Source organism: Leptopilina heterotoma, unplaced genomic scaffold, assembly GCF_015476425.1.
Source record: "Leptopilina heterotoma isolate Lh14 unplaced genomic scaffold, ASM1547642v1 Lhet_235, whole genome shotgun sequence".
Lineage (NCBI taxonomy): Eukaryota > Metazoa > Arthropoda > Insecta > Hymenoptera > Figitidae > Leptopilina > Leptopilina heterotoma.
In genome coordinates, this window is record NW_025110952.1 from 105,720 (window position 1) to 124,515 (window position 18,796).

Consider the following 18,796-nt stretch of genomic DNA (forward strand, 5'->3'; position numbering starts at 1 on the left):
CAAAGATAAGATTAAAATATAAATTGTGCAAATATTTTTCTTCTTTTTCTAAAACAAAATAATAATTTTCTTAAAAAAATTGTGATTCAAAAAGAAAGTTATGGAAAATAAATAAATTTTCTATTTATTAATCACAGTTGTTTAATAATTTTCGAATTTTTTTTAGAAGTAAAGAACAAAAATAATTTCAATTTGACAAAACATAATATTTAACAAAATTTTAGTCTTTTAATGAAAAGAAGTAAAAAAAATTCTGATGATTTCTATTTTCTGTCTAAAGTTAACAAAAAACAAAAGTATAAACAAAAGACAACTTCAGAGTGTGAGGGACAGAAAAAGTGAATGAAAGATTGAAAGAGCATTCAAATTAATATAGTTAATAATTAATAATTAATTTGTTCGTTCTATTATTTTTTAAATTGCTAATTTTATTTTAAAAAAGTGAGCAAGAAGTCAGTCACTAATATTGTTGCTAGTGTTTGTAATGTAAATGATTTCAACACTAAATTGTAAGAAAAATCGTTTTATTATAATTTGTCTTTTACAATAAATAATTTGATATATACTTTCTCAAGTATTCGAATATTAATTAATGACTACAACCATCGAATGGCACATACATAGTATATAATAATTAGTTTTATCAAAATACATAATATTTCATGTATACTAAAAATACCGTTTAGTAAATCTCACTATATGTAGAATGTTGTCTCGATCCAGAGGAAAAAGAAATTTAGAAATTGTAAATATATTTTTTAGTATATAAGTAAAAATAGTATTTAAAATAATTTTCTTTTTTTATAGATTTTAAATTTTATTTCTTTTGTAGATTTTAGAATTCTTTTCTTTTGTAGATTTTAGAATTTATTTCTTTATTGTAGATTTTGTTTGTATTCTTTTCTTTGATGTTACGACTTTAGAGATCAATTAGCCAATAGCATAATCGCAGGATTTAGCGACGTCGATTTCTTGAGCGGCTTTTCGGCAAGCCATTCTCAGCGATTTTGTGTATTTTAGAAGACAGACTTCTTGATCCTCATCGTCGGATGGAAAATCCTCGACATTATAAGATGGAAGACAATCGGTGCCACCAACGGCGACGACTTGTCTCGCAATTTCAGGATCGACGCAAAGTCTCGTGAGCGCTGCTGCTGCTGTTATTTCCAATCTTTGGTATGCATCCTCCAGGCCCGGTGGACGCATCCGAAGGAAGCAGACGAGAGCAACTGATGCTCGAGCCTCAGCGAGATGTTTACGAGCCTCTGGAATTCGAGCCACTTCTCCTATTAGAGATGCGACCTAAAAAAAATACACTCAATAATCAATAAAGAATCAATTTTTTCTATACCTTCCAATCCCAAAATTGAGTGTTTTTTAGCAAACAAAGAAATTCCTCAATTGAGGAATTTGCTAAAACACCCAATTTTGGTGTTGAATTTCAGAACTTGTGCACTGCCAACACAACTCACCTGTTCCATGAGCCAAACATTTCCGCCTGGCGCTTTCTTGACGCACTGCAATAATTTCTTGATCGAGTCCCTCTTCAAGATTTCCCCGACATATGTCCTCGATTTTGAGAGATGATTCAGAGCGGCGGCAGCAAGTAAAAGGGTCTGACTGCAAGCGGTTTTCTCCGCCAATTTTGTCAATGCATCGACAAGTGTCACGGCGAAAGGCTCGAGATGTGAAAGTCCCATTGCATTTGTCCATGGCGCTGTTATTTGTACAACTAATGCTGCAGCTTCCATTTTCTCAGTTTCAGGTCGTAATTCCGTGGCTAAAAGATCGACGAGTATTTCCGGACCATCTTCGTTGACAAATTTTTCAATTGCCTCAGAACAACAGCAAACGCTGGCTAAGGCGCGTAGCGAAGCTGAACGTAAATCGCTACTTAAACGAACTGCCGATATTAATGATGTGAGCAGGGTTCGAACACCCGAACAACGAGCAATACTACTTCCGGCACGTGGTCCAGACATTCCCAAAGCTGTTAATGCGGCGAGTGCACCGCGTGCTGCACTTCCACCTTCTGAAGGCGCCTCCTCCAAGCCGCGTACGACTCTCTGAAAATGGAGAAAAAATTTTCTCTATCAGAATTTTGAACTTTTCTTTTTAAAGAAAAAAATACAAAAAGAAACCAAAAACAAAAAAAAAACAAAAAATGCAAAAAAGAAACAAAAAACAAAAAAATCAAAAAACAATAAAAAAAAACAAAAAAAAACAAAAAAAAACAAAAAAGAAACAAAAAACAACAAAAAATACACAAAAGGAACAAAAAACAAAAAACAATAAAACAAAAAAAAATCAAAAAACAATAAAAAAAAACAAAAAAAAATACAAAAAAGAAACAAAAAGAAACAGAAAACAACAAAAAAGAAAAAAAACAAAAACAAAATAAAAAAAAAATAAAAAAAAACAAAAAAAAATAAAAAAAAAAGAAACAAAAAACAAAAAAAATCAAAAAATAATAAAAAAATACAAAAAAGAAACAAAAAACAACAAAAAAGAAAAAAAACAACAAAAAATACAAAAAAGAAACAAAAAAAATCAAAAAACAATAAAAAAAAAGCAAAAAAAACAAAAAAGAAACAAAAAACAACAAAAAAGAAAAAAAAATCAAAAAACAATAGAAAAAACAAAAAAAATCAAAAAACAATAAAAAAAAACAAAAAAAAAACAAAAAATACAAAAAAGAAACAAAAAAATCAAAAAAACAAAAACAAAAACAGAAAAAATACAAAAAAGAAAAAAAACCAAAAAAAATAAAAAAAACAAAAAAAATTCATGCTTTGTACTCGATAATTAATTTTAAAAAAAGTAGATTAATAAAGACAGAAAACCAAATATTGTAAAAAAGTAGCTATATCGAAAAATTGAACTTGTCGACACGATTTTTTTTAAATTTCTTATTTACATTCAAAAATAGAAAAAATTTTTAAAAATAAATATTTAAATACCTAGGACCTAGGTATTTATTTTGTCTACAGGAAATAAATTATAAGCTTCGCACTCATTTACTAAAACCTACTATTTACTACTTTTTTTACATTATGCTACTATTTGGATACTTTTTTTTTAGTTTTCAGCCACTAAAAGCTACTATTTCTGTTTTTTTTTAGAATTTACTTTTTAAATTCGCCAATACTATCAATAAAAAAACTATATTCTCAAAAAATATAATCAAATTTTTTAAAACAATTCAATTATTCTCAAAAAATATTCGAAATTCAATTATTTTCAATGTCTACTATTTTCATAAAATTTCGCAAAAGAATTCAATTATTTTAAAAAAAAAAAAAAAAAAAAAAAAATTGATCAAATTCATCCAAAATTCAATTATTTTCACGAATATAATAAAATTTCCACTGGAATTCAATTATAATTTAGAATAGCATTTTCAAAGAAATTTCGAAAAAAATCAATTATTTTACAAAATTTTTATACAATTTATTTACAATAATTCAAATACTTTCACTAATAATAACATTTTTCATGAAAATTCAATTTTTTAAAAAAATTTTCGATAAAATTTTAAGCAAGAATTCAATTATTTTCATAAATGAAATAATACTCATCGAAGAATTTTAATTATTTTTAATACTATTTTAAATTAATTCATCGAAAAATTCAATTATTTTCACAAATAAAGTTTTCCACTTAAGAATTCAATTATTTAAAATAAAATTTTCATAATATTTATTATATTTCGAAAAAATTAATTATTTAAAACAATGTTTATAAAATTCTTATGAAGAATTCAATTATTTTTAAAAATAACAAAATTTTTCACAGGGATTCAATTTTTTTAAAATTTTTTAGTAACAATTCAATTATTTTCATAAATAATAAAATTATTTTCAGGAATTCAAATATTTTTAATAATTTTTATAAAATTCTTAGCAACTGTTCAATTATTTTTAATACAATTTTACAGGAATTGCTCAAAAAATTGTAATTACTTTTAAAAATTTTAATTTCAATTCCTCGAAAGAATCAATTATTTAAAAAAAATATTTTTTTAAGTTCTTTGAAAGAATTCAATTATTTTCAAATGTTTTAATGAAATTGTTCGAAAGAAGTCAATTACATATTTTAAATACAATTTAAATTAAATGTTTTCGTAAGAATTCAAATTATAACAAAATTATTCCCGAAAATTCAATTATTTTGAGGCATTTTAATAAAATTCTTTGCAAAATTCAATTATTTTTAAAAGTAATAAATTTCTTCTTAAAAATCCAACTATTTAAAAAAATTATATTAAAATCGTTCGCATTATTTCAATTATGTAATAAAATGCTTCTTAGGAAATAGGAATTCAATTATTTCCAAAAAAAATTTAATAAAATTATTGTCAAAAATTTTAATAGAATTCTTTGTAAAATTTAATTATTTTTAAAAACTTTTCCTAATTCAATGTTTTTCAATATTAACTATTTTCATAAAATTTCCACACAGAATTTAATTATTTAAAAAATTTTTTTGTAAAAATCTTCGTAATAATTCAATTCTTTTCTTAAATAATAAAAATTTCTCAAGGAATTCAATTATTTAAAATAGAATTTACATAAAATTATTCGAAAGAAATCAATTATTTAAAATTTTTTTATAAAATTCATAGCAAGAATTTTAAATTATTTTTAAAAATAATTTCTAAATAAAATTATTCAAAACTTTAATCATTTTATTTTATTCAATTCTAAATCAATTCTACGAGAATTCAATTATTTAAATACAAAAATAAATAATTTATTGAATAATTGAATATTTCTTAAATATAGAATTAAATTAAATTACAAATCTTGAATTAAAAAACTTTATTATCATTTTTTAAAATATAATTGAATGTTAAAAATAATTAAAATCCTGCGATGAGTTTTATAATATTTATGAAAATAATTGAATTTTTGTCACCGAACTACAGTAAAGTTTTTTTTTTCTTTGAAAATTGTATATTAATAATGAAAATAATTGAATTTTTATAAAAACTTTATTAAAATTATATTGAAATCAATTTAATTATTATAAAAAATTTCATTAACATTTTTTTTTGTTGAAACAATTGAATTCTTTTAAAGAATTTTATTAAAATTATATTAAAAACAATTTAATTATTATAAAAAATTTCATTAAATTTTTTTTTTTTGAAATAATTGCATTTTTTAAAAGAATTTTATTAAAAATTTTTAAGAATAGTTGCGTTTTTTGCGGAATGCATTTAAAATTGTATTAAAAATAATTGAAATCCTGCGATTGTTATTAAAATTTATAAATATAATTGAATTCTTGCAACGATTGTTATTAAAATTTATAAAAATAATTGAATTCTTGCGACGAATTTTATAAAAATCTATTTAAATGATTGATTTTTTTCGAAAAATATTAGGAATATTCTGTTTTAAATAAAATTTAATTCCTGAGAAAATGTTTTTATTTAAATTAAAATAATTGAATGTTTGCGAAGAATTTTATAAAAAAAAATTTTTTTTTCAAATTATTTAATTCTTTTGGGAAATTTTTTATTGAAATAGTAGATATTAAAAATCATTAAATTTACGAAAAATTTGTGATAATAATTGAATCTTTTTAAAATTTTTTGAATTTTATGACAATAAGTTTATTAAAAAAAAATTTTTTTTAAATAATTTTTTTATTTAAACTGTTAACAAATTTAAAGTATAGTATATGTAATTTCTCAAACATGGAAAAAAAAGTATATCTTTTAGTGTAACAAATATAAAAAAGTATCCAAATAGTAGTCAATAAAATTTCCTCAACAAAAATTGTTTGAAGTCTTTTTTTTTATTAAAAAAAAAAAATTGAAATTTTTTTCAAAACAATGGAAAAACTTACTTCAACATAAAAGTCCAGTCTTGTATTGAGGGCAGTGTCCACGACATCTTTAAGATTTTCCAATTGAGCGATAATACTTCTAAGACTTCCCTGGTGAATTCTTCGCGGTGGAGGTGCTCCGAGGTCCGACAAAACAGAAAAAGCATCTTCTTCTATTGCTTGCAATAATTCCGTTTCCGATCTTGCACTCGACAAGTGGGAAATTTTGCTAAAAGCGAAAAAGAAATTTTATTTTATCTTGAATCGTAGTTAAACAAAGAATATTGAAACTATTTGATTTTAACTTCAAAAAAATATTTATTAAATTTAATTATGTGTTGAAGTTAACAATCACTCCAAGTCAAGACAATTTTTTTTTTTTTTTTTTTTTTTTTTTTTTTAATTCTGGTTTATTCAATAAAAAAAATATATCATATTTAAAAAAAAAATTAAAAATAGTCGAGACTTCATATACTTTGAAATTAAGCAACAATGAATTTCGATTCTTAAAAAGTTTCAAGGTGAAAATAAATAAAATATTTATATTAAAAATCAAAAAGAATATAAAAATGAAAAATAATGAAACTCACTCGAAAACTGTTTGATAATTTTGTTCGAATTTTTCAGCTCGCAATAATAATTTGGTGGCGGCGGTTGTAGCCGAGGCAGTCAACATCTTCAGGTCCCTCGTTTGTAATTCCTCTGTACTCAAGTCCTCAATTTTTCTCCTCGGCAGTGCTTTACTTTGTAGGGCAACGCCACATTCCTCATCAACTTCCTGCGCCAAATTTAATAACCAGGCATTTACAGGTGCAAATTGTTGAAAATGCAAGCGAGTTGCATTTCTCCTCGTGTCACTCGTTTCAATAAATGACCTCGAGCCGGAACTGGAAGTTGAGGGTATTGAATCCTCCGGTGGTTCCGTTGCAAATAAATAATCGCCCAATGACGATGAATCCATCGATGGATATTTCGACGTCTCTTCATCTTCTTCTCTGTAAAGGAAAAAAAAAAACATTATTAAACATGAAAAAAAAAAAATTATTTAAAATAAATTAAAATATAATATATTTTTATATACTTAAATATTTAATAATTGAATATTTAAATATTTAATAATTAATAATTAAATATTTAAATATTAAATATTTAAAAATATTAAATATTTAAAAATATTATATTTTAATTATTTTGAATTAAATAAACTTTGCTATTGTAATTATTTATTTTAACCCCTTAACTGCGGATTACGAAAATTTTGTCCGTCAAATCTTCGTCATTGTAGTTAAGGGGTTAAATGATTATTATTTGCCTTAATTGTTTTAAAATATATGTTTGTATTGACAAGAATAATATTTGTAAGGTTTAGGATATAAGTATTTTTTCTTTATTATTATTATTTAATTTCGTGCGTCAGAAAATGTTGCCCATGAATTTTTTAACATTTTCTATTAAATCTTTCAAAAATAAAAATTTTACAAATATGTAAAATTTTTTAAAATTATTTTCATTGTTTTTTTTTTTTTGCTTATTTTTTTATTTTTTATTTATATCTATATTTTTATTTTTTCAATTTTTAAGGGCATTTGAGCCATTATGACTTTACAGTTTTTGCAAAGCATATAATGTGTTATAAAGCAGTGATGTCATAATGGTACAAGTGCCCTTAATTTATTTTTTTTTTCTTTTATTATTTTTATTATTCATTTTTTATTATTTTTTCTATTATCTATTTTTATTATTTATTATTATTTTTATTTAATAGTTGAGTGATAAACTACAATTATAATATTAATAAATTAACATTGATAAATAAAAAAAATTATTAATAGGTAGTCATTAATTTAAAATTTAAACAAATTTACGAAAAGTGAATTTATCAAAAAGTATTTGAAAAGTTCTTAATTTTTTTTTTTTTTTTTTTTTTTTTTTTTTTTTTTTTAATAAAATAAAAATATAAATAAATTTCTTAATTCAAGTTGTTAAAATTTTCTTTTAAATTTGAATTAAAATATTCTTTAAATTTATTATCTTTTTGTATTTTTCTTTTTTGTTAATTTGATTCCTTTTTATTTTTTCTTTCTTCGGCTTTTTTGTTTAGTTTTTTATTATTTTTTTTTGGTTTTATTTTTGCTTTATTTATTTTTATTTATTTTGTATTGTTTTGTTTTTATTCTTTAAATATTTCGGTTTCTTTTTGGATTATAGAATTTTTTTTCTTTTCTTCTTTGGTTTTTTTGTTTTTTTCTTTTTGTTTACTTTCTTTTTTGATTTTTTTGTTTTTTTCTTGTTGTTTACTTTCTTTTTTGATTTTTTTGTTTCTTCATTTTCTTATATGTTTTATTTTGTTTCCTGATCGTTTTTTTTTATTTTGGTTTTTACATCTTTTTGGTTTGTTCCATTTTTAATTATTTCTTTTTTTTTGCTTTTTCTTTTGTTATTTTGATTATTTTTACTTCTTTTTTAATTTTTTGGTTTCATTTTTGTTTTTTCTTTGGTTAATTTTGGTTTCCTTCCTCATTGTTGACTTTTTTTCCTTTTTAATTTTTTTTTTCTTTTGTATATTTTTAATATAGTTTTAGTTTTCTTCTTTAACTTTTTTAGTTTCTGTTTTGATTTTTGACAATTTTTTTTTCTTTTCTTTCTTTTTTGCTTTTTTTTGGTTTTTCTTTTTTGTTTTGTTTCTTTTCAAAGTTTTTTCTTTGGCTTCTTCTTTTTTCTATGTTTTGTTTTTTCTTTTATCTTTTTATATTTATTTCTGTTTCATTTTTGCTTTTTTCTTTGGTTATTTTTTTTTTTGTTTTCCTTTTTGATTTTTGGCTTTTTTCTTTGGTATTTTTGGTGTTTTTGATTTGTTTTGTTTCTTATTTTAAACCTTTTTCGTTTCCTTTTTGGTTTTCGGTTTCTTTTGTCTTCTGTTTTGTTTTTTTTTGTCTTTTTAAAATTTTTTTTTAATTTTAAATTTTTTCTTTTTTGTTTTTTTCTGTTTTATGCTTTTATTTTACTTTATTTTTGTTATTATTAATTTTTTCCTGTTTTCTTTATATGAAAAACATTGAAATGTGACAAAAGTAGAGAAATGTTTCATTTTTTAAAGCACCTTAACTGGGCCATTTGAGATGATAATTTAATTTTTCTTTTTTTTTAAATTCGTATTGTACTTCATGAAAGCTGTATTACTACTGAAGAACAGGAAACTATTATATTGCACTTAGTGCTTTATTTTTTTTTTTTTAACTATTCTCACGAGGTTTTGCGATTGGCTAACAATAGAAGCTAGCACGTGTGCTCTGACTAATAGTGCGCCTCTGGTTCTTGAATTTATAATCTCGGATAGTTGTGTGACTAAACTCTGATTTCTCATTCCTTTGCATCCACACCTGCATTGAGTTTCAGAAAATTCCTACAACATTTGCTGCTGGACTTATTTCTAATCTTTTTCTCTCTCTCTCTTTTTTTTTTTTTTTTTTTTTTTTTTTTTGTTAAACATATAAATGATGCTTAACTTATTCAATTCTTAAATGCGCCATGAATACTGAGTAAGTTGCAACTTGACGACATAATCAGAATCTTGAAACATTTTTTGTTCCTTTTTTTCTAATCATTTTTTAAAAATAAATATTAATAATAAAATTCAAATAAACATTTTTTCATTATTTCTCCTTTGTTTTTTGCTTCTCTACTATTAACATATATTTAAATATAATAATTAAAATTTGTACCTAATAAATAATTTTTTAAATTTTGCATTTATGCAGAATAGTTACTTTTGCAAATTTTTATGGAAAAATGATAATTCTTCTTTGAATATAATTATAGTATTGTATTAATTTATTATCGCTTTTATTATATAATAATATATAAAATGTTAAATTAAAATTTTTTGAAAAATTCCAAAAAGAAATAAAACAAAAGTTTTTTCATAACTTTTAACAAATGAGAAGCATATCATGGTAATGTGTCTAAACTTGTAAAGTAATTAGTAAAATAATGTAGAAAGTTTAAAATGCTTTTAAATACCTTATTAAGAATATTTCTTTCACTTTCAATGAAAATGAAATTTTAATGACCTTTATAATGACTTTTATGTAATATACTTTTCCATTTTTAACCTTTACTTGATTTTTATTTTTTTTTTCTTTGATTCTAAAAAAATATAAAATATATTTAGGATAAAATTAAAAATAGAAATAGTTTAAGTTTTTGTTATTTGAATAATAGTTAAAAATTTTTACCTCTGTAATTATATAATAATATAACAAATCTGATTTAGAAAAGAATATAAATAATTCACTAGTTTCAAAATTTTGAAAGTGAAAAATAATAAAAATTATTTTTTTAAAGTGATCACTATTGACCGATTTAAAAAAAATATTATCTACTTATGTTTAAGTTTTTAAAATCCTCAAAATTTTCCATATCAAATTTAAATATATTATAATGTACCTCTCAAATATTCTATGTAAGATTAGAAAGTTAAAAAAATTTGTTTTATAATAGAATGAATAAATTTTTTAAAACTCACATAAAGAATTTTTTATAATAATTGTCATAACAATAATAACAAAAAGTATAATAATAAATAAATATAATTAGGTACTAAAATTAAAGTAACAAAAGTAGAATATAAATAACAATAATAATGATAATAATAATAATAATAATAATAATAATAATAATAATAATAATTAAAATATAATTGTTATTAACATTCACTAAATTTTTAATTTATTCATTTAAAAAAAATTTTTTTTCAAATTGTTATAGAATTCTTTACGTTATTTTTTAAAATTATTTCTTTAGCAATTTTATGAATCACACAAAATGATCATATCCTCTGATTCATATAATAACTTGGTGATTCGTATTATTTATTCGCTTCGCCTTTCAATGCTAATTGCTTTATTTTACACTTTAATTGATGAAAGAAAATGAATCATTCTTCGATTGAAAATTTTAATTTTTAGACTTTTGCCTGTATCGTATAGATATTGTTATAAAAATTTTCTAATATTCAATTTTAATGTTTACTATATTTATTATTTTAAATATGAATTTTTTCAAAATTAACGTTTTATTTATTATTATATTTTTTATTTTTATTATTATTATTATTCTTATTCTTTTTATTATTATTATCATTATTTTTATTAATTTTATAATTCTATTTTTATTATCAATATTATTAATATTTTTATTAATTTTGAATTATTTTTATTATTTTGGAATTATTTTTATTATTTTTGAACACTATTTTTATTATTTTTTGCATTTCAATTTATTTACTTTCTATTTTCTAATTTTTTTAATTTTCACTATTTTTAACGCTTTAACTTTTTTTTTTATCAAAACAAACAAATTTTTCATTCAATTAACTCAAAAAAATTTTTTTTTAAACTTTTCTTTTCAAGAAGAAGAAGAAGAAGAAAAAAAAGTTAATTATGTGTTAAAATTCTTTTCAATGTTTGTAACAAAAGAAAAAAAAAAGAAATAGAGATAAGCGAAGATATGATAAATAGAATTTGTAACAATAGTAAAAAAAAGAGGATTATGTAAAAAAACGAAATCATCTCTAGAGCCTGTTTATTATTTTTTTAACAAATAATAACCGTTACTTTTTTTTTGATGACTAAATAAGGTTTCAGAAACTAGAAACTACATTTGAGTGTCAATGAATAATAATAAAAGAAATAATAATAATAATGATGTGTGCTGCTGCTTCGAGTTTGAAAATTGACAAATTGAGTGGTTCCAAACGTAAATGCCGCAAGTTCCCATATAGCGCACAATGCCATTCCCAAACAATTTGTATGCAAACACGTGATTAGCGTGTCAATATTCCAAACTCAGAGTGTACGCACATACATAACAATGGGTCTTGTACGAGGGCAAGATACACACTGCTTAACGAGTCAAGAATGCATTATCACACATGCGTCTACAATTTTTTTTTTATTTTCTCATTTTATTTTTCTAATAATTTATTTTAATATATAGAAAATTATTTTTCAATTAAAAAAAATTTTTTTTTAAAAACTTTTCTTTTTTAAAAAATTTTGTTATAAACAAAATTATTTTTATTAGAACAAAAAAATTATTTTTTGTAATACAACTGTTGAAATATTTTTATCTAAATTTTCCCCTCTTGACCTTAATTTATAGTTTTGTAAGCCTCTTAAACCTCTTAAATCTTCTACATTTGATTTGCATTTCTTTGGGTTTCTTTCATTATCTATTGTCCAGTGCCTTTGACCTAAAATTTAAGTTTATTTTCTTGACCTGCAATTTTTTATTTAATTCTGAATTTTGACATTTATAGATTTTTAAAATATTGCTCTTTTTTTTTATCTAAATGTTTCATGTTCAAAACGAGTTTTTAAAATTGTGTTCGTATTTTAACCTACAATTTTTTTATGTTGTATTCGATGCTTAACATTTTTTTAAAATTTAATAAATCCTAATCATCCTAATCATATTTTTTACATTTCTCTCATCCTTTAACCTAAAAATTAAAAAAAAAAAAATTTTTAATCTTTTGATCTTCCATTAATATTAATTTACCGATGGTTTTTGCATTAATTTCACGCAACAATGTTGTAACGCTTATTATAAAACTTTAAATAATAATAATAATACTGAATACGACGGAAGTGTTTAACATGACGCATTCTTTTAACGTTTAGCGTAGCTCATTCACAAGTGAATTTTATCGCGCATACGATGAGTTTCTCTCAAGACTATTGTATTCCCTCATGGACAGATAAAAACGTCTGTGATAACCCCATATTGTTATTATAACAATATTGCGAATTTATTTTTTTCCAAGTATCTTAATCATCTCTCCTTTTTCTTCAAGGTGCGCTTATTATTCTCAACACTCTTTGTTTTTTTTTTCTTTTTCAAGTTTTAAAATAAATCATTTTCTTAAAAATTATTTCAAAAATTTTTTAACCCACTTTCAGAACATTTTATTTTTAATAAAACAGTTATAAATTAAAAAAAAAATAGAATTTTTTTTTAAAGTTTTAAAATAAATTATTTTGTTTAACATTATTTGAAAAGAAATTTTTTAAACGAATTTCAGAACATTTTTTAATAATAAAACAGTAAAATTTAAAAAAAAGTAGAATTTTTTTTCAAGTTTTAAAATAAATTATTTTGTTAAAAATTATTTAAACAAAATTTAGAACACTTTGTTTTTAATTAAACAAGTTAAGCCGTTAAAAAATAAAATTCACTTAAATTTAGTTGAAGAAAAATGATTTTTAACTCTTTCGGCCAACAGGTTAGCCGAAATATTAAAAGTGACTATAATTTCGATTAAAATTCATTCTGAAAAATTTTACTATTACATCAACTATAAAAAAATGGAAACAAAAATTAATAATATACGATACTTTACAAAAATTAATTTTTTTGATAATAAAAGTAAAAAATAATTTACATAATGACTTAATACCTGACGCATTATTACAATAAATATAGTCTAATAATAAAGTTCATTGACGGAAATGTGTCACCTTATCGTAAATAGAAAACAAATATTTAACTTTTTCTCGCAAGAGTGAAAAACACCTTTTGAATCATGCACTATATCGATGATGATGATGATAATAATAATAATAATCAATTATTGATAAGAAACATGTATAACAAATACTTTGAGATTAAAGGGCTCGAAAAAATATAGATCTTTAATTCTCACTTGTATCTATGTTATTGATCAAGAACTAAATTTATTATAAAAAATTATTTTCTACTTCTTATTATTTTACTTTATTTTTTTAATTTTTTGGTTTTTATATTTGTTTAATTAATTTTTATTTTTTTTAATTTTAATTTTTTTTTAATTTTAATTTTTTTTAAATTTTTTAATGTTTTATTCATATTTTTTACATGCTTTATTTTGTTTATTTTACATAAAGTTATTTATTTCTTCAAAATTTATTAATTTTTTTTACTAATTTTTTTATATTTTTTAATTTTTTTGTTTATTTACTGTTTTATTATTATTATTTTTTTATTTTTATTATTATTATTGTTGTATCATTACCATAATTGATTTTAAATCCATAATTTAAAATTTATGTATCGCGAAAAAATACTATTTTACATAATTCGGCTATCTTAGCCGTATACATTTAAATTAACTGTAATTCTCAATCTATCGACAAAAATCGTTTTTTTAAATATTTTTATAATTTAATAACTATAATAAAAGGTTATTATTTTTCATACAGACTTTAAAGATCAAGGAAATGCCTTTTTCGGTCGATTCGGCTATATCTTGTCCGATACATTTAAATTGACTGCAATTTTAAATTATTCAAAAATTTTTCAAAAATTTTTTTTTACTGTCATTATAATTTAAGAAACGTTATTTATAACATTATTTTAAAAAACTTTATTTCTCATTTGGAAATTAAAACTGAAAAAATTCTTTTTTTTAATTTAATAGTCATAAAATTAACCCATTTTTTAAAAATACAATTTAAACACCCGGTACATGGAATAAAATGCTAATTGTTAAATCATTATAATTTAAAAGAAAAAAAAAGGAAAATAATTATTACCTTTCGTGATGTGATTGTTCCCATGTTGTATTCAATGGAGATTCCAATATTTGAGCACTGAATCTCGGCAATAATCTCTTTGGCGTTGAATGATGTGAGGGATATGGCGGTGCCTCGTTATCCCTCCAAAGGGAGTTTAGTCTGTGATTTCTGGGACGTTTCTGTCGTGATTGTCGATTTTTAACCCTTCTTCTTCTTGCCGCTGAAATTCCCACTTCCGCACATGAACTGTCAGAGTCGGAAAATCCCGAATCCAAACTCTTGTGACCGAGACTCGCTGGACTGTATGATCTCTCCTCACCGGAAACAACATTTCCCAACAATCTCTCACTTATTGCTGAATTATTACTAAAAAAGGGAAAAAAAAATTTTTTTTTTAAATTTAAAAAAAAAGTTTATAAAATAATTATTATTTATTAGAAAATTGTTACTTTTTAAAACAATTATATGATTTACTTATAAATTTACATAAAAATATATTTATTTTCTCTAAAATTTATTTTTAAATCAATTATTTTTTGCTTTTTTAATAAAATTCAACATCGGATTATCAAAATTCAAAATGGTGGATCCAATATGGCGAACACTTTTCATAAAATTCGCCCAAATCACTTGAATAAGTTACTTTAATGGTTTTCGAGGTTGCCGATTTCGAATCTGATATTAGTTTATCAAAATTCAAAATGGCGGATTCAATATGGCGAAGATTTAAAAAAAAAATTGTCAAATTCACTTAAAATAAGATACTCGGAGGGTTTTCGAGGTCATTGATTACGAATTTAAAGTCAAATTTGCAAAAATCAAAATGGCGGATCCAATGTGGCGGAATTTATTTTTAAACAAATTTGTTTTTTCAATTTCCAACAAATTTACTCGAAAAAAAAAATAAATCATCAATGTTTTAAGTATAAAAAAAGCATGGAAAAAAAATTGTCAAATATACTTTTTTTTGATAAAGAAAAAAATTTTTGTATATATAATTATGAAAAATAGGGTAGAAAAAAAATTTTTTTTTCTTCATCTAACCCTATGATTAATATAATATATTGATTTTAGAAAAAACAAAAATAAAGAATATTGAATTCTCACCCCTCTGACGCTTGACTAGATTCGTTACTTTGAGATATGGGCTCCACTCTAATAACCGTCACATTACTAACATCTGTCGTTGTATCGTTCTCATCATCATAGTCATTGAAATTTGACGAATTTTCAGAATCAATTCGAATTGACAATGTCCTTGGACTTTGTGTCACATCAATTATTTGAGAATTATTCAATGTATTGTCCGAATATGAAAATGAACATTTGCCATTTAAATCCTGTGTGGCCATTTGATTCCAAAAAACCCGACTTTGCCTTCTCTTGAAACCACTCATTTTTGCTTTTTTTTAAATCACTTTTTTCACTACACGAACTGCTTTTTCATTATTTTTCACTCTTCTTTCTTGTTTGAAATTTTTGTCTCTGTATTTTTTTTTTGAATTTTGAAGAAAATTTTTCGTTTCACTCAAAATTTTTGTTTTTATTTTTGTTTTTATTTTATTTTAAAATTTTTATAATTTTTTGGGGTTGAATAATAATAGATTTTTTGTTGTCTTTATTTTCACTGTCACTTCACAATTTTTTTTTCTGTTATTTTTAGCATTTTTTTCGGGTGATTTTCGTATAGGATTGAAAGTGAAAGGAAATGTGAGTTTTTCCGGGAGATTCTCACAAAACGAACCGCTGTTGAAGACCAACGAGGATGCTCTGAAATGTTGAGGGTGGTTTATAGAATCAGTAGAGCGTGCTGACCCTCCCACCAGTCGCGTGCCCCAACACACCTTATGGCACTCGTCCTTAACCCCCCAGGTAAGGCCCACACGAACAGGAAGACTCCTTATAGCACTCAACAGTTTCTTAAACTTATTTTCACTTTCTTGATGCCTTTAAAAATATATATTTTAAAAATATTTTTTTTCACAATTTTTCTCATAAATAGTTATTTTTAATTTTTTAAAAATTTTAATTAATTAAAAATATAATTTTTAAAATTTTATTCATATAATTTTAATACTTTTAATTTTATTTTACTTTTATCCTTGTTTTTTTCAATTTTATTTATTTAAACCGCATTTTTTCAATTTCGTTTATTTATATTATTTTTTAAAATTTTATTTATCTCTTTTATCGTTTTTTCACTTTATTTAATTTTTTTTTTTTTTTTTTTTTTTTTTTTAAGATTGTCACTTACTTCACTTTCAGCCTCGAATATCAGGAAAAATGTTTAATAATCACATTTTTGAAATAAATTAATATTTTTTATTAGTTTATTGTTTACTAATTAATTACCAGTTCTAATAATCGTTCATATAATTAAAATTAACATTTTTGTTTGTAATAATTACAAATTAAAAAAAGAATTTAAACATATTTAAAAAAAAAATTTTTTAATTATAAATTCCATACATTTATAATTTTATAATTGTTTATAATTATTTGCTCTTTTATAATAAAAAATAGTATAAACAATTAAATTTGTTTAAACAATGAATAAAAAATGTGTATACATGTATAGAAAGCAAAAATTGTTTTTCAATGACACTGTGTGATTAAAGTTTTGAAATTCCAATTCGATTACAAATATAAAATATATTATGTGTATACGTAAACGAGTATATCGCGGATCGGAATTCAAAGGTGACTAAACATATCACAACTCAGTGAGCGACTGTCGAAGAATTGCTTCCGACTTCCTAACGTCGTCTCCTCCCCACGACACTAAGCCAACTCCGGCTGCTGTATACTATTTAAAAATGACTGCACTTTATGTAGGTATACCCTACGACCTTATGGAGGGACGCAAATATTCACATATTGTAAAGAAAACAAATTTCAATTCAATCCTTTTTTCTTTTATAAAATTTAATCAAATTTTCAGTGTTTTTTTACTTTTTATTGTATTTATAATGAATTTATAAAAATTTGAGCAAACAACATTTTTTTATTTTATTATTTTTAGTTTTCATTCTTAAAAAAAAATGATAAAACATTGATAAACAATCTTTAAAGAGTGAAAAATGTTGTATTAATATTAATAATTAAAATAATTAAAACAATAATAAAAGTTAAAATAATACCTTATGATAATATAATAATAATAATAATTGTTAACTTGTTAACTTCTTCCACTTTCAATAATAATTATCATTATAGTAATAAATATTTAATATTAACATCTTTTTTTTAATCAAAAAGGAAAATAATTTGTATAATTTATTATTTTGTAATATAAAAATTTTATAATAATTTACATTGAATACTAAATATTGTATAAAACGAGGAATAATATAGAGTATTAGTAAAAAAAATTATAATTTTTTTTTTATAATTATATTAAAATTTTTATAATAATTTACATTAAATACTCAACATTGTATAAAACGAAGAATAATACAGAGTAGTGTTAAAAAAATTAACATCAATGAAAACTACAATGAACATAAAAAAATTTTTTTTTTATTTTAGATCTATTTTATACATAATATAATAACTATAAATATTATAATTAATTAAGACGCGTTTTAAAGAAAGGTACCTACCTAAAAAGAAAATCATTTTAATGTTTGCATTATTTTCACTTTAATTAAAAATTTTTGTTTAATTATATATAAACCTAAAATCAGTGTTTTTTTATTATTTGAGTTTTATTTATATGAAAAAAAATTTAAATGATAAAAAATAATAATAATAATAATAATAATAATAATAATAATAATAATAATACATAATAATAATATAAGTACCTAATAATTTAACAAAAATAATTCTTTAAAATTTTTATTAGAAAAAGATAATAAAAAAGTCAGAGTTTTCATTAACAAAGAGAATAAGTTAAATTTCGACATCCCTAAGAATTGAGAGAGAGAGAAAAACATTTTTATATATATATATATATATAGACTAGTTTGGCATGTGCCTCGTAACCGACAAACCGAAACTAGTGATGTGCTCCTCCCCATTTTAGGGTGCAGCATTCCCCCCCCCCTTTTTTTTCGAAAAATAGGGTCCTGTGTGTGATGTAGATTTCAAAGGCATAGAGGGAGGGGAAATCATTGGCAGAGTCACGTGAACTGGTCCATTTAAACTTTAAATATCAAGAAAAAAAATATTTCTACATTTAAATTTTCATTTTGCTTCTGCATTTATATAAAGTAATTTAAAAATAAAAAAACATTTTTTTTTAAATTTAAGTTGTTTAAAGGAGGGGGGGGGGGTTTAAGGTTAATTGGATGAAGAAAGGCCTGTTTTTTAATAATTTTTTTTATCGAGACAAAGAAAATGTTAGTATATTCAACCAATTAAATTTGAATAAATACTAATAATTATTAAAAATATATAAATAA

At 22.1% G+C, this 18,796-nt stretch overlaps 1 protein-coding gene and 1 long non-coding RNA gene across 2 annotated transcripts; both read right to left on the reverse strand.

The window, feature by feature from the left end:
• Positions 1 to 507: 507 nt before the first annotated feature.
• On the reverse strand, positions 508 to 15,908 carry LOC122502571 (protein inscuteable homolog). Its single transcript, XM_043612705.1, has 6 exons — positions 15,498 to 15,908; positions 14,409 to 14,756; positions 6,426 to 6,830; positions 5,857 to 6,064; positions 1,473 to 2,066; positions 508 to 1,302 (listed from the first exon to the last, which is right to left on the reverse strand). Exons 1-6 carry the CDS (start codon positions 15,785 to 15,787, stop codon positions 931 to 933), a joined length of 2,217 nt encoding a protein of 738 aa, XP_043468640.1. The 5' UTR covers positions 15,788 to 15,908; the 3' UTR covers positions 508 to 930.
• A 133-nt stretch (positions 15,909 to 16,041) lies between these two features.
• On the reverse strand, positions 16,042 to 16,783 carry LOC122502572. The gene is made up of 2 exons (XR_006301646.1): positions 16,645 to 16,783; positions 16,042 to 16,337 (listed from the first exon to the last, which is right to left on the reverse strand). It is a non-coding gene; the product is annotated as an uncharacterized LOC122502572 (long non-coding RNA).
• Between the last annotated feature and the right edge of the window lie 2,013 nt (positions 16,784 to 18,796).

Coding starts and splice junctions, on each gene's coding strand:
- LOC122502571 (XM_043612705.1), bottom strand. CDS start 15,787: ATGAGTGGTTTCAAGAGAAGGCAAAGTCGGGTTTTTTGGAATCAAATG. Junction 14,757..15,497: donor TCTAGTCAAGCGTCAGAGGG/GTGAGAATTCAA, acceptor TCCCTTTTTTAG/TAATAATTCAGCAATAAGTG. Junction 6,831..14,408: donor GAACAATCACATCACGAAAG/GTAATAATTATT, acceptor TTTCCTTTACAG/AGAAGAAGATGAAGAGACGT.